Source organism: Anabrus simplex, chromosome 4 (assembly GCF_040414725.1).
Source record: "Anabrus simplex isolate iqAnaSimp1 chromosome 4, ASM4041472v1, whole genome shotgun sequence".
In the NCBI taxonomy this organism is placed as follows: Eukaryota; Metazoa; Arthropoda; class Insecta; order Orthoptera; family Tettigoniidae; genus Anabrus; species Anabrus simplex.
The window spans coordinates 5497987-5514737 of record NC_090268.1 but is presented as its reverse complement, the minus strand read 5'-3'; the positions used below and the strand labels follow the sequence as shown (position 1 = coordinate 5514737).

The window sequence follows — 16751 nt, the reverse complement described above, 5'->3', positions numbered from 1 at the left end:
CTATTCAATTCTCCTGAATTTCTGTAGTTTAGCTCCGTGTTTCAAGAGAAAGTTTCAGCAGTACGTAACAATATTCAATAGGTTTTACTTTTCCAAAAACTCATTGTTAGATCCTTGCGCAAGAAATTCGCTTTTATGGTAGGTTTACGAAAAATTAGGTTTCAGAACTACCTAAGAAATACAGTGAAAGGCAGTACTAAGCCTTTTTTTGCTAACTTCACAGAAACAGTTGGCAGTCACCCACTGGCAGTCAATGTTCTGTGTTTGTTTCTCATTCTGTGTTTTTTTAAAAGAACAAAGGCACAGATTAATATAAATTATGCACATCTTTAACTTGCTTTATTCACATCCTGTTCACCATGGAAACAATATTTTCTCACATCAGATAATTTTGAAAGAGGTAAAATTTCAAAATCATCCTCTGAATTAAATTTTAAAAATGTACTCCTTTTAGTAGTTGAGTATTGCAAATTTGCTGTTTGCAGCACTACATTAAACTGATTGTCTTATCGTAGCGTACATTGAATTAAATTTTAATTAGGCCTAAATATAGGCTTACTGATTACCAAAATCAGGGTAAACAGAGCTCAAATATGTGACAAAATTCCAAGCCAAGATTTAGTGATACTTTTATGCTCAGGTGTCACACAGCCTACAAACTTTGCTTCCATTAAAAAACACTGTATTCATTTCTGAAGAACTAACAACAGTGTTCTAAGTTTTGTTTAGGGAAGAAACAGCAAATAAGCCCATAATATACCTTGTGGTTCTGTCCTTCATGTATTTTCTCCTTTTTGGACCATAAAAGCTACTCAAAATGAATAAATAAATAGAGATATAACAAGAATTTTATTTTATTCTACAGGCATAAGAAATTGTATTACAGTATTCTGTTTCACATGTTTAATGATTCTGATCAGAAACACTGTTTACTTGCACAGCATCAACAAATAAACTAATACCCATTATTAACAAGTGCAGGCAGAATTAATTTTACTTTTATCTGTTTATTTGGTCTATAACATAAAGGGGACTGATCTTTTCCAAATTCAAACTACACAAATCACTGCTACAAAAATGTCTCTGTTGATACAATATATCATTGTAAGTTTTATTGGTCCCAAAGTTTCATTATTGAAAAGTATGAATACGGTACATGACTGACTCTAATCAGTCCTGGTTTTCTGAGAAGCTCAGTCTTATCCTATATTGCACCATTGGTGTTCACAAATATCGGTAGGGAAAAGGTGAAGTGAAGAATGACACGCACACAGAACAGGGCTGGGAATTTAAGTCCGTCAGAAGATGGTGGTGCACACAAAGACAATTTCAGATCTAGTTCTATGTTTAAGATAGATTCATATTCTACGTTGTTGAGTCAAAATTTTTACCAAATGCAAGAGCTAAAGCAATGATTGGACATCCTTGTCTTCTGTCCACACTTTTTGCACAACACTGCTTCTTTGACTGAATGTTGATTTAAGAAGATTCTCCAGACGTATCAAGATTAAACCTGGGTGGCATTGACTAAATAGCTGGTATGTCTGTTAGCTTCTGCGCGAGCCTTCCAATTGGGTCGATCCAGCCTGGCCACATCACTGTGGGAACGATCTGTAATAAAAGCAAAATAAATATATATATATATATATATATACACGACTTGTACTACAATATCATACAGACATCAAAAATATTTTGCCTGATCACTGTGGGTCTACTATCTTGGCCTGTACTCTCCACTCACAGGCAGAATGCCGCGCTCAAAGAGGACTTCGGTTGAAGTTGTAAAACTAGTGTGGAAGTGTGTTCTGTGGTGGTGACAGGTCTGATAGACAGGTGGGTGAAGGTGAAGCTGAAATTAAAGACCCAGGAGCCTATGTCTGAGGAGCGATGCCTCATGGTTTCTCTTGAGAGCCCTTCAGTAATCTATTTGCGACTTTTGATGACCACTCTTTCATGTGATCGGGTGCGACAGGCGTGTTTCTTGAAGAACACGTTCAAGGCACGTTCACCAACTTATTTGAAAACATCCTTATTGAAGTCTCCACTGAGTAACGGATGACTGCTGACGTCGATAGAGTGGATATATGACTCTTGTTCCTCGACTGAGCATTTTGTCTATGGGGCATAATAACAGCCGATGCGTGACGAAGTGACAATTTAGATGTCAATCAAGCAATCCGATATAGAGTCTACAGAGGTGATGTTCTCAGAATCTCTCTGAGATCCCAATTGCCACACCATGTGCCATGCTATAAGAGCTTGTATCTTTCACCAATGTCACAGGCTTTCGCACGTTTACCCCTCACACCGATCGGGTGGCACAGGATTTCCGATCTCCTCGGCAATCTATATCATACGATGTCAGCACGTTAAAAATCTCTGGTGGTGCATTTGGTGTCCACCCAACAAAATTCATTAAAAACTCAGCCATAAAGGGAGTTTTAGTTGACTGCTGCGATCTGGCAGAGTAATATACAGGCTGCCTAGATGGCAGTAGAATGTTTTACATCGCACCGACACAGACAGGTCTTATGGCGACGATGGGATAGGAAAGGACTAGAAGTGGGAAGGAAGCGGACATGGACTTAATTAAGGTACAGCCCCAGCATTTGCCTGGTATGAAAATGAAACCATAGAAAACCATATTCAGGGCTGCCGACAGTGGGGTTCGACCCCACTATGCCCTGAGTGCAAGCTCACGATGCTGGTGGCCTTTCAGTTATTATTTTACTTAAAATGGGTCAACTAGGGCTGATACAGTACCTCTATCTGCAAATCAAGCATATTGATTTAGTTTCTGGTGTCTAGAAGCTCTTTCAAACACTTTCAAAGTGTAATTTTAAATATACAAATTGCGTTTATTAAGAAGTGCCGTTTTTATATAGAAAAAATGTAATGCAATTTTTTTAAACAATTCTCACTGTAAATTCCAGACATATTAAGGACTTGACATATCGTGAAGCCAGCTTCTGAATTCCATCCTCCTAGTAATCGGCCACGCGGTCGTCGTGGCGTCGACTGCGCAGGAACACGTGACAGTCATTAGACGACTATACGGAGGATGATCAAATTGTCCCCAATCAAATTAAGTGATGAGATCTCGGGTTCGATTAGGTGTCCGTAACCGCACATTGTCATGAAGCATGTGAGCATGACAAGCCATTTCATTTGGATTGCGCGAGGACAACTTCCAATAATCCAAGCACCCGGACAATTTCATAAAGAACACTCCTTGAAATTTCAGGCAACTCATAACTTAATCCTAAAGCATCTGTTTTCTCGAACCTTTGCATCAACAAGTCTTTAGCACTGACGGACGGTCGCCCACTACGCTTCTCGTCGTGGATATTAGTACAGCCTTCTTTAAATGCTCCAACCCATTTTCTTACCATTCCTTTGCTCATAGTGTCTTCTCCATATACTTCACTATTCTGCCAATGAATTTCAACAGCATTCACGCCTTTTCCATTTAAAAATCAAATCACAGCATGTACTTCACACTCAGCGCAACCATTAATTATCAGAGGCATTTTCAATACGTGCTAACAAACGTAAATATGAGCGAATGCTTCCATAGTGGCATTTGTGGCTAACCTACAGATGTACGTACCGAGTGCACATGCTCTGAACGATATTGAAGTGCTGCAGAGGCAATATTTAAAAACGGTACTTACTTTAAAAACATGCTTCGTATTTGGAGCTGCCCTGAACCCCTCCCCCTGCCAAATTTTCATATTCACTAGGGTTGACAGTCAAAATCACCTCTCCCCAAAACCACTTCCTTGATCAGACACTCGTTATGCCAGGAAAGATGGTCAACAAGGACAGTTGCTAGACGTATGGCCTGTAATTAAAGTGATGTCGTTCGAACATGGAAGCAGTTCACGAGGACGGGAACTGTTTTTTTTTTTTTGCTATACGCCACACCGATGGATAAGTCTTATGGTGATGAAACAGGAACTGTCGATGAATTGCCTTGCACAGGTCATCGCACGTGTGGCTTCCAAGATAATTTAATATAAAAAAGGAGCCCGAGAAATTGGTATTTAATATAAAAAAGGAGCCCGAGAAATTGGTAAGTGTGAACTATGGGAAGAGAATAGGAGTGAAGAGCTCACCTCTGGCAGAAGTGAACAACAGAGGTATTTGCAATTGAAAACCGAAAGCCATATTCTGAGGTCCACTGTTCAACTTCCCTAATAGCTTGCTGTAATTGTCACTCTGTGACTGCCATATTACAAGAGCTATAATGCAGAGCAAAATTGTCCACATGTAGTGACAGTATTACTGCTGAACCAGCAGCAGTGACAATACCACTTATGGCAATTGCGAACAGAGCAACACTAAGAACCGATCCCTGTGGGACTTAATTTTCCTGAACATGGTATTGCGAATATGGCCTCCCTACTGGGACACGGAATAGAATGACGGAAAGAAACTCGCAATAAAAACCATCAAGTTACCTTGGAATCACCATTGATGCAGGACTGGAAGGATGCCATTTCGCTGTGTGTGTCGTAGGACCTTTCTCAAACAAAGAGCCACCAAATGCTGTTTTTGAAGAAACACATCCTGGATAGAACTCTTCAGGTGTAGCATGTGGTCAGTGGTAGAGCGATAAACTCAAAAATCACACTGAAACTTGGATAAAAGTCCTCTTTTCTCCAAACATTTCCCATACTCTCAAACAGTTTATGCAGACAGTTGGTGAGGCAAACAGCTCTGTCATTTCCTGTATACTTAGGATCTTTGTTAGCCTTTAGGAGGGAAATTGCTATTTCCTATCACTACTATCCGAATTTTACCCTCTGTCCAGATTCAGTTGAACATCCCAAAAAGTGTTTCGATATCTGTTTTGAGACTTTACTCGGTTCGGGAAGCGTGTCCTTGCAAAGCACCAAGACGCTTTGGGCACATTATAAGGTAATCCTCTGAAGAGTGTGTGGCAAAACTTAGATGATAGCATTCTGCCTCCCACTTCGGAGCAAGGAAATTAAAGTGGTAATTCCTGGAACCAGACACATCTGCGAAATGGCTTTCAAGATGATTAGCAACTGTGGGTGAACCTATGAAGATACTGCCTGCAGTGGAAATTCCCACGGTCCTAAGCACTGCGTAGTAAGTTTGTCCCTTTGACTCCTCAATTAATCATCAGTCACCAGTGATCCATATTTAGGGCTGCTGTACATGATCTCAAAGAAGTTGGAGGTTTATTGAAAATTATTGTTCTGCTGCAGTTCGTTCCACGAAGGAACGGGTTTTCATTGAGGAGTCCTAGCAGCAGCAGCAAGAGTAAGTTCTATGATAAAAGTCTACAATTGAGAGAGATAATGATGTGAACGTTGGTCTGTTAGCCTCAATGTGAGTTCATTGTGTACATCCCACCAAAGCAAGAGCTGGGCTTTCATAAGAGGCCCTTCAATACATAGCACGTAAGTAAATTTCGATCGGTCTACAATTAACTCTACCGAGCTCAATAGCTGCAGTCGCTTAAGTGCGGCCAGTATCCAGTATTCGGGAGATAGTGGGTTCGAACCCCTCTGTCGGCAGCGCTGAAGATGGTTTTCCGTGGTTTCCCCATTTTCACACCAGGCTGTACCTTAATTAAGGCCACGGCCACTTCCCACTCCTAGCCGCTCCCTGTCCCATCATCGCCATAAGACCTATCTGTGTCGGTGCGACGTAAAGCAACTAGCAAAAAAAAACAATTAACTCTTCAGAGGGAACCGATGGCCACATGACCCTGTTAATGATAGGCAGGGATTATCTGTGGATGCATCCAAACCTTCCCATCAACAGGGGGTACCACTGTTGGTTCAAAAGCCACAACCCATTTCTGCGGAAATGCCTCTTACGGCAGGCAGGGTATACCGAGGGCGTATTCTTAGTTTGAGGCCCCAAGCCACAGGGGTTGTTCACGTCGGATGTTGTAATATTTGCTCATGGAGATCACTAAGTGCCTAGGTTTTAATATGATGGTAATCACATTAACGAGGTTGTAAATAAAACATAGGTTTCGTTACGTCTATGTATGGTGCAGGAGAAGACGTATCTCGCTCGTAAGAGCTCAATTACAGTGACGACATCCTCACTGGGATTACTTGATTCGAAAACTGGTTGTGGGTGATTTCTGGCAAAAGAGGAGCATTATGAAAATATTGCAAACATTTGCTGGGAGTAAGGAGATGAGCTCTCAGTGCGGTGACAAATGAGCTTGAGCGGACGTTTCAACTTCCAACTTCTTTGAGATCATTTATGAATGGACTGCCACATGACAACAGCCCTAAATGCCATCACTGGTGACTGATTGTTACTATGCAGTGCCTTTTCACCAAGCCTATGCTTATGTGTAACTATCACAAAAAAGGGGCCTTGCTGTATCATTACCACAATCTGCTGAATTATATTGTGGCAAAGCTTAAAGCAGAAAGCAAATACTTCATCTTATTGCTTGAAGAATACACTTAGATTACTTAAACATGGTAACTGAGGAGTTCAAGTGAAAAACCAGGAAAGTGCCAAGAAAAATCAAAATAGATTTCTTTTGTGGGAATAAATGTACTTGCAAAGCTGAAGTGAAAGTGCCTAAGATTATAAAATTAGCTGTTACAGACATCGCAAGGAGGCAGAGCTGTTGCATGCGCCACGTATGAGCGCAGCATTGTAAAGTGAAGAACCAGGAATGTGCCACCACCATTACAAGTGGTTGTTGCATTGTCTTTGCTTGTAAAACAATGTGCGGGAAAGCAAGCTAGTATTTTTCATCCTAGTATTTACCGATTGGTTTTCTCGTGTTTATTGTGTTGATATATTTCAGTACTGTTTCAATTGCATAAGTTCAAAGTGGCCTTTTGTTGATCACACCGCTAACAACAGGAACAAAAATGACGGAGATACGAAGTCCACAGAAAGCTTACACTATCTCATCACGAAAGCATGTCCAGCCAAGAGTGTTTGCAAGTATAAGGAGAGTTGTAGAACTTTTAACAAGGAAACACCACATGTAGCTTGTAAATATTGGAAGATGGCATCAATAATTCTACAGAGAGTACAATTACATATACGATTCATAATGCCAATGGAAAACATGTACAAGTATGCACCAAAACTTTCAAAGATCTCTTTTCTCTGACTGCTGATAAATTGTAGATTATACAATCAAAAAGGAAAAAAGGGCTTTTGGTTTGTTCTGATGAAAGAGGAAAATCTCAAGGTAGTAATGCCAGTAAATGTAAATTTACAGAATATGACCAACATTTGGATAGAAGCCACATCAACCTCTTGCCAAGAGAGGTAAGTGCCTCAGCCTTGATCTAAATGTAAATCGGCTATTTGAAGCATTTATCCAGAAAATAAAGTGTCATACTGGTTTTTAAAAATGATTTTTCGAAGGTTACTTTTGGAAAACCATAGACTGACACGTTCCAGAAATGTGACAGACTTAATGCTCCAATTACAGTAACCAACAATGAACTAAATTTGCACCAATGAAAGGTGGAGAAAGCAACCTCATTAATGCGTGAACAGGCACAAACAACTCTAAAGCTCCAAACAGCGTTAAAGTATGGATGTACTACAGGTCATGTTTGTACACGCACAGACAATTATTGTGTGCATTCATGATACACAAGAACCTTGTTTATCCAGATTATGCGGGACCGGAACTGATCCGGATTATCGAAAATCTGGATAATCCAGAAAAACTGTAAAGTACAGTACATGTTATATAATATATTAACATACGTTGTACAGTAATACCTTTTTCCAATTGTACAAAAAATATTCTTACATTTACGACCCTATTTTATGCACTAAAATAATGTGCGAGTTTTTTCCATTTTACATTTGTATTCACAGTTCGAACTGAAGAAAAGTTCAACCTATTCAACACATTTGTATAGCGTTTGCGTGCAGCACGATCACGAAGAAGTTTTACTAACATCAGTTCTGCCGGTGTAGTTTCAGTCTGGGCCATCAGTTTGTCCAGCTGCATCTCCATAAATCACCGTTTCTTCTGATGGAGCTCTCGTCATTACCTGCCGAGGAACAAGAGGCAATAATTTCTTCATCTGTCATTTTGCCGTAGCCTGGATTACAGTCACTTTTCAACCAGTCATTTACGTCCGAGCATCCGGGAATGCGTGCAAATGTGTTAAGGAACTTTAGAAGAGTCCACAGTTTCCCATTCTCAATTCCAGGCAAATGCCGGGACAGTACCTTTGATAGACCGTGGCTGATTTATTTCCAATTCCTCTCCTTAACTATCCTTGGTGGAAAAGACATTCAAGAAGAATCAACCCCGTAAAAGAAATACTGTACAAGTAAAAATAAATTTTTATTATTTTTGACCCGGATAAACTGGAGATCCGGATTAATGAGGGCCGGATAAACGAGGTTCTTCTGTACCACAAATAATAAAATAACTCATACCGTATGTGTGTGTTTGGCGTGAAAGGATTGGTGGGAGGGATGGAAGTAATATTGCATCGTGCATTTTTAAAGTAATTACTTCAGGTCGCATTGCTGAGAACAACTTCCTCATTTGTGCTGCACAAAACAAGAACCAAATTATTTTATCTTGTTTCAAACAAGTATGTTGATTCAATTGAACTTAAGTTTCTCGTGTCTGGACGTAGTGATAGCAACTCTGGCTCAATCGAAAAGGGAAGAAAAGCGGGCTTTGTCACAAATGGTACCCAATGATAATTATATCATCAAAGCCTTCAAATCCCTTAATTCAGATTCAAATGAAAGAAGAGGTTTTTCAACTTCGCAGCTCTGACAGTCGAGTTCATGAACACAAAGAAGTTGAATATAACTAAACTTTTATTCATTAGTGTAAACTGCTATCAGTGGTGTTAGTGAGCCTGCCGAAGTACACATACTCAAATCGCTGTTAGGACTTCCAGGACTGTGAACAAAGAAAGACTTGATAGCCTCATGTTGTTCAAAGAAAGTGTGGGCACCAAATGCGACTTTAGAACCAGTGATGAGGAATACAAAGATAGTTTAGACCAGGTGTAAACATGTATGGAACAGTGTGGTCATTTAAGCACGCCGTCTTTTTGGGCCTATCAAGGAGTAAAGTCATTTAGCGCTCGTTCAGTGCAGCGTGCTCCGATATTCTTGTGTTTTTGGATACCAGAAGAATTCTACCTAGAAGTTTCTTTTTCTTCTGGTAGATGTCCTCCGTTCATTGTTATCTGGTCCATATTGATGATTGACTACTTTCACTCACACTGTAACTGTAGGAATATGTAGTAACTTTTGTCAGTTGGAACGTTCATATTGTAACGTCCCTTTAGAGACAATAAACATTTCCTGTTCCGAGCTGTCAGGGGACGAGTGGCGTCTTTAAAGGTAGGAAAGATCACAATATGAAGATAAAGTTGGAATTCAAGAGGACAAATTGGGGCAAATATTCATTTATAGGAAGGGGAGTTAGGGATTGTAATAACTTACCAAGGGAGATGTTCAATATATTTCCAATTTCTTTGAAATCATTAAAGAAAAGTCTAGGAAAACAACAGATAGGGAATCTGCCATCTGGGCAACTGCCCTAAATGCAGATTAGTATTGATTGATTGATTAAAATTTCAATCGATTTAAGATACAGTGCACTGTCAACGACATTAAAATGGTATGTACACACCATGTTTACATCAAAGTAAGACTCAAGAAATTCTTTGCACTATGTTAAAACGTTGGTTTTGATAGAGATTCATAAAATGCTGTTTAAGGTTGACGCATAGAAATATGATTAATGCTGGCTCCTTAAATGTGTTTCATTCAATACACATGAATGTGATGCATGATGTTAGAAGGGCTCTTCTGATTAAAGAAAAGGTGGACCTTAAAAATCAAATACTGTATTTAGCTATTATTGTGAGCACAGTTCCATGTGCATCAATCATAAAGAAATTTATATCTTTTGATATTTGTGTGTTATCGCTTGTAATATTTATAAAATATGAGTACATTTGATCTTAAAACACAATTTGTGTATATACAGAGTTAAATGGGGTAAGAATTTTCTTTAATATACATTTTTTGTACTTTGTAATAATAATGTTATTTGATTTACGTCCCACTAACTACTTTTTAAGGTCTTCGGAGACGCCGAGGTGCCGGAATTTAGTCCCGCAGGAGTTCTTTAACGTGCCAGTAAATCTACCGACACGGGGCTGTCGTATTTGAGCACCTTCAAATACCACCGGACTGAGCCAGGATCGAACCTGCCAATTTTGTACTTTGTCTTTATGCCTTATTGTAATAATAAAATATTTGGAATTGATTGTTATGATGAACACTTTTCTTTATTTATAATAATAAATCTGCTATTATAATTTTATGGAGACAATCACGGTTTAAGTATGTGGGTTGTTGGTCCAGTTGGTAATGTTACAGTTGTATAAATACATTAAAATGTTCTACTGGTATGCAAGTCTCAATGTACTCTAATATTATTAGAGTGTTGGAAAATATTTGTTTTGAAAAACACGTCTTATTCTTCGTTTATGATAAATGATCTTGCAACTGTGATTGTGAATGTCGGAGGATACATTCTCAGTTTGAATATGTGGCCCTGCTGATCCGGTTGAAATGATCCTTCACGTATTCCATTTAAAGGGAATGTCCCCGGTTGCCTTGTATGTCTATGTGTGATGCCACCCTAACATTAACTGAGTAACTGTAGGAATATGTAGTAACTTTGTCAGTTGGAATGTTTGGTGTTCATATTTTGAAGAATATTTTTAGAATCACAACATGGTGTTTTATACAGATACAATATTAACCCAATGGAATTTTACGATGTATGTGTAAATACATCAGATTACACGGACTTTGAAGTTAATGAATGTAAACAGTTGTAGACATACGAGGCGTGTTTTTTAAGTAAGGTCCGTTTGAAACTAAGTCCACAACGAAAGGTTATTTCATAAAAGTAAAGTTATTTTCAGAAAGTACATAATTCACTCTATTTTTAGACTTAGTTGCCAAGTTTGTTCAAACACTTATCATACCTAGTAACCAATTTTAAACTACTCTCTTCATAGAAACTTGCCGGCTGCTCCGATAACCAAGAGTTCACTGCCGTTTTCATGTTGTCATCATGGTAATAGTTGCCACTGAGGTGATGTTTGAGGTGGAGGAACAGATGGTAATCGCTCGGCGCAAGATCAGGACTGTAGGGTGGGTGGTCTAAAACTTCCCAGCCAAAACTGTCCAATAAATTGCGGGTCTGACCTCCAGTGTGAGGTCTTGCATTGTCATGGAGAAGGACAATTCCCTTTGTCAGCATGCCACGTCTTTTGTTTTGAATCGCTCTACGTAGCTTTCTCAGGGTTTGGCAGTATGCTTCTGCATTGATAGTGGTTCCTTGTTGCATGAAGTCGACCAACAAAACACCATGCCTATCCCAAAACACCAACGCCATGATTTTGCGCTGGGACAGAGTCTGTTTGGCCTTCACCTTTACAGGCGAGTGTGTGTGTCTCCATTCCATGCTCTGTTGGTTCGATTCGGGCGTGATATGCGAAACCCATGTTTCGTCTCCAGTTACGATCTGACTCAAGAAGCCGTCATCTTCTTCGTCATAACGAGTCAAGAGCTTCATCGCACACTCAAATCTTTGGTTTTTGTGGTCCTCTGTTAGGAGTTTCAGGACCCAACGCGAGCACAGTTTCCTAAACTTTAGGTGTTCAGAAACAATTTTGTAAAGCAATGATCTCGACAAGTCAGGAAATTCGTTTGAGAGACCTGTTATCGTGAAGCGCCTCTTCTCATGAATCTTCGCTTGAACTGAAGCCACCAAATTGTCTGTAATCAAAGAAGGGCGACCGAAACAAGTCCTCATCATGGACGTTGTGACGGCCATCTTTGAAATGTCGTACCCACTTGCATACTTTGCTTTCACTCATAACAGTATCACCGTACACTTCACAAATCTGTCGATGAATTTCTGCAGCAGACAGGTTCCTTGCTGACAAAAACTGTATCACTGACCGAACCTCACACGCGGCGGGCAAGTTGATAGTCTTAAACATTTTAAAAGCACAGAACAGAACCGTACAGGTTAGCTACAGAGCTGAAACTGAGCACAGTCGTTCCCGAGGTATGCCGGTACACGACGCACACACTCGTTGCGATATGCGCGTGAACTACTAGTGTCTACAACAAAACGGACCTTACTTAAAAAACATGCTTCGTACTATATGTGACATATTAGATCAAGTTAAGTGCGTATGCATGTTACAGCTTCCCCGAATGATGTATCTAGGCTGAAGATACCTGAAGGAAAGGTTGAAACTAGTCCCGATGTATAATAAACAATTTTCTCATTGTATACAAGCTTATTTTAGCGCTTCTCAAACTGATTGAAAGAGAGTGTGATGACATGCGCAGTTAAAGCACAGGAAGGGTGAATAGTAATCTGGACAGCGACAATGACAGTTTCCTTTCTGTCGTCCATCAGCTCCAAGATTTGATGTACATACAGATGTAAATAAAAACAGTGAGGAAAATGAAGTCATGTCTTTTGCAAATATTTTTTCAATAATGATTTCTTTAATGTGCACTAATGTAGAACTCAGCAGTCAAATAGCAGCTTTTTAAAAATGGCCGGACCACAGCAGTGGCAAGCTGTTCAGGCAGCAGGTGGCGAAGGTGTGATAATGAAAGTGAGCATCTGTGTCTTCTAATGCTCAGCCATTATCCATAGAGTGATAAAACATACAAGTACCACACTCCACCAGAAATAAGATTTTTCTTATATACTGAACAATTTTGTGTTTGTACTTTGAGATATTGTTGTCTAATTGAGGAGTTCAAATGGAAAAACATGTAAGTGTCAAACAGGATCTCACCTCGGAAGTTCAACAACGGTGGAGCTTCGTTCATGGCCGAGTACCGTTCTGCAGCCGCTTTCGATGGATTGAACAAATGTGTGCTTCGGAAGGAACCAACAGGCGTTAGCACCGACCGCGAGCTAGAGAACGATGGAGCGGCACTGCCTCGTAGCCTGTCCGTCTGCTCCTTTGTTGTAGCTGAGCAGATATGAAACAGAATTAACATAGACATGTCACAGGTTGTCCAAAAATCACAGGAGGGAGGAGTGCAGTAAGAGTGGTGTTCTCCTCTCCTCTCTTCTCCTAGGCATCTGAGATATTTATTTTATTTCAGATGTGCATTAAACATGATAAACAGGATAAACATCTCCCTTATAGCTGGAATTGTGTGTTTCAACAATAACATACTTCAAAATATTAATTAGAGCAATTGCTCTTGCTAGAGTATACTTGCTGCATGACTCTGAAGTGACAAGCTACAGTTATACCTTGTCCAGTTGGCGCTGTTAAATTTAGGTCACTTTTTAAAACATTCATTTGAATTACTTATGCTACACGTACCATACAGGGATTTTCAAGAATATATTCATTTAACATTTTAAAATATGTAGTTATTTTGTATTTGAACAATATTGGAACAGATCTACGCTTGTTCTCTCATGACCTCAACAGTATTCCATTTGCGAGGCCTAACGAGTCTTTCAATTCACACCCTTCCCTTCTTTTTTGCCGATACCTCCATCCCTTTTCTATTCTGATTGGTGTTATGAGGAGATGGTTGCCTAGTTTTATTTCCCCTTAAAAACATAATCACCATCATCACTATCTCTTGGCGATTTTGAGGGGCAATAGTGTATCACTGAAGCTGAAAATACTTTTGAACTCTGCAAGTCTCAGCACCCTTAAGTACATCACTGCCACAGAGAGTGATATCCAAGCGACATATCACCCAGACAGCTGCAGTTTGAATTCTGTTCAATGTGTGTGGGATTTTTCAAATCCACACAAAAGTGGAAGTTCAATGGCTATGACAAATATCAAGTCATGTAAAACTACAAGCTTGCTCGCTCACTCACAGTAGCAGATATACACACCTGATGAAGGCATGAAGAAAACATCACTATTGAGGCGGTAACTGGTTGGTCGTCCTCTGAAGGTAGCAGGCACTGATGGTGGTGGAGTTTCCAATGTCAAGTCATAGCTGTTGACGTCTATATCGGTCAGCACTGAAAGAATGCATATTGTTGTCATCAAATTTTCAAGCAAAGACAGAATTAAGGAAAGATACCATAAATTTAATGCAAGAACACCTCACCTAGGCCTATGTAAGAGCATAAACAGAGTAGAACAAGAAACACATCTAAGATAAGTCCAGGTCATGGTTCTTCCTAATCAGCAGCAATGAATGAATCCGTAGCATCCTTACCTAGGCATGTCTAGCGGAATTCGAGAAGTATTTGTTCTATAACTGTCTGCACCTCTTAACTAAATAAGCTGCGTGGTATTCCACATTCTTATTAGACCGGAAAACTCTTCGGTTGAAAAACTAACTTTTTATACTGTATTATGAGCAGGATGATGTTTGAGTCCAACAGACGATTCAAATATAGACTTGAGAAAAGTTCTGGATTTTAATCTGTGTTGATCATCATTTGAGGAAAACAGAAATTACCAGGAAACTTTCAAAAGTTCAATACTGTAAATGTCTGTGAAGACAACTGAAATTTGGTGCTATCAATGTATTTTTATCCAGAAGGGTGTATTTAGAGGAGGAATACAGTGGGTCCAGACCCCCCCCCCCCCCCACACACACACACAGTTTATTTGTAAATACTTCATGTTACAAGCTAAGCCATTAGCTAATTAACGTCCCTTGGAATTGGTACCGACTCTGTTATTATGTAACAATGAATAAGAAACTCTGATGTGAAGCTTCCATAGTTTGTTCAATTATTTACTGTAGTTCTTCCAGGTTATATGCTACAACCTAGAAATTTAATTCGAACTTCTATTGGCAGCATAATCAAGATGAATTAAAGTCATATTTCCTTTTGTTATTGGGGTGAGATAGAATCCAGGTCAGAAGTACACTTACTGCTAATTTTAGTGACTGTATTTATATGCAGTTAACAATTAGTATTAACAGATGAACAGTTAATAATTTTTAAATCCCTTACTACTACTACTACTACTACTACTACTACTACTACTACTACTACTACTACTACATCATCATCATCATCATCATCATCATCATCAATAATAATAATACTTCACTGATCTCATCAACTGTCCAGAGCCCCTCACAAGATTCCCCCAAGAACCCCCAAGGCACACTTTCCCAGATTCTCCAGCACCGACAGAGGAAGAAATCCACAGCCACATCTTCAAACTTAAAAACAATAGGACCTCCAGAGGAGATGGCATCATTGCGGAACTTCTGAAAAATCTTGGACCTAACTCCCTCAAGGAACTCACTCAAATCATTACAATCGGAAAAATTACCTCAGGACTGGAAATGCACCCTCATCCACCCATTACACAAAAAGGGAGATAAGACTGACATGAACAATTACAAGGGCATTTCTCTTCTCCAAGTGCCATACAAAATTGTTTCAGCTTGCCTTTTGAAGAGAACGAAAGAACAACTTGAACAAAGTATTGGAGAATATCAAGCAGGCTTCCACCCTGATCGCTTGTGTGCAGAACAAATATTCAACTTGAAGGTAACACTTAAATACAAAGCATTGAGAAACAAACCGGTCATGTGCATTTTTGCTGACTTCAGGAAAGTGTACGATTCGTTTGATCAACAGTCTCTCTTCATTATTCTTGAGGAACTGGGGCTTGATTCCAAGATAGGGAATCTGCCACCTGGGCGACTGCCCTAAATGCAGATCAGTATTGATTGATTGATTGAAGACCTTCAACCTCATCAAGGCAACACTCACTGACACTATCTCGAAAGTTAAATTCATGGGGGGAGATCTCTGAACCATACCCGATTAAAACTGGATTCCGACAAGGTGACGGCCTATCTCTGCTTCTTTTCAACCTCGTCCGCGAGTGGGAAAAGGCATTGAAAGACATGGGATACTGGCACCCCATAGGACTAGGACAACCCGTAGACTGTACTAAGATATCCTGCCTCGCTTTTGCAGATGACCTGGTCATATTGACAGATGATGTAGTCACAGCCGTTAAACAAATTGAAACCCTTAGCAAATGTGCTGGAAAGGTTGGCCTACAAATTTCCTTTCAAAAGACCATGTTCGTCTGCTCAAAATTTGACATCCAAAATTTGAACATGACATATGGGCAAATCTACCAAGTACCAGACTTCAAGTACTTGCGAGAAATACTTGAACCAACGAGAGACAAGATGGCTGCCCAGAAAATTCGCCTACAAAAATTTTGGAAAGCCTACGGTAGGGTTCACAACATATACAATAAAAAGTGCTTGTCCCGCCATGCAATGATCAGACACTATAATACAGTAATCAAGCCCGAAGTCTTATATGCCAGCGAGACCCTTACACTAAACAGGAAAGGTGACCTAGAAATCATTTTAAAAGAAGAAAGAAGAATCCTAAGGAAAATTCTCGGCCCCCGAAAAACAGAAGATGGATATAGACTGAGGTCACGCAAAGTGACAGAAGAACTTTTCATTCTCAGAAGACGTCTGAAATTTTATGGGCACGTTCGCAGACTGCCGGCAAGTAGACTGACACACAGGATTCTCAGCTACATAGAACACCTAACAAATATTCCATGGGTACTGGAAGTGAAGAAGGATCTGGAAAAAGCCCAGATGAACTCATCTGACACCGCAGACATAAACCTCTATAATGAAAAAAATTAATGGATGGAAAGTGCAACCAGAGAGCGAAGTGAAAAAGG

General features: G+C 39.7%; 1 protein-coding gene across 4 annotated transcripts in view; it reads right to left on the bottom strand.

Moving 5' to 3' along the window:
• Positions 1-1160: 1160 nt before the first annotated feature.
• LOC136871573 (uncharacterized) overlaps positions 1161-16751 on the bottom strand; it is a 171808-nt gene continuing 156217 nt past the window's right edge. For all 4 annotated transcript variants that reach the window (XM_067144999.2, XM_068227145.1, XM_068227147.1 and 1 more), the window contains 3 exons: positions 13946-14077; positions 12870-13049; positions 1161-1611 (listed from right to left, as the gene is read on the bottom strand). In XM_067144999.2, the coding sequence (XP_067001100.2) occupies positions 1508-1611; positions 12870-13049; positions 13946-14077 (416 nt within the window). In that variant the 3' untranslated portion in view covers positions 1161-1507. The remainder of the gene's footprint in view (positions 1612-12869; positions 13050-13945; positions 14078-16751) is intronic.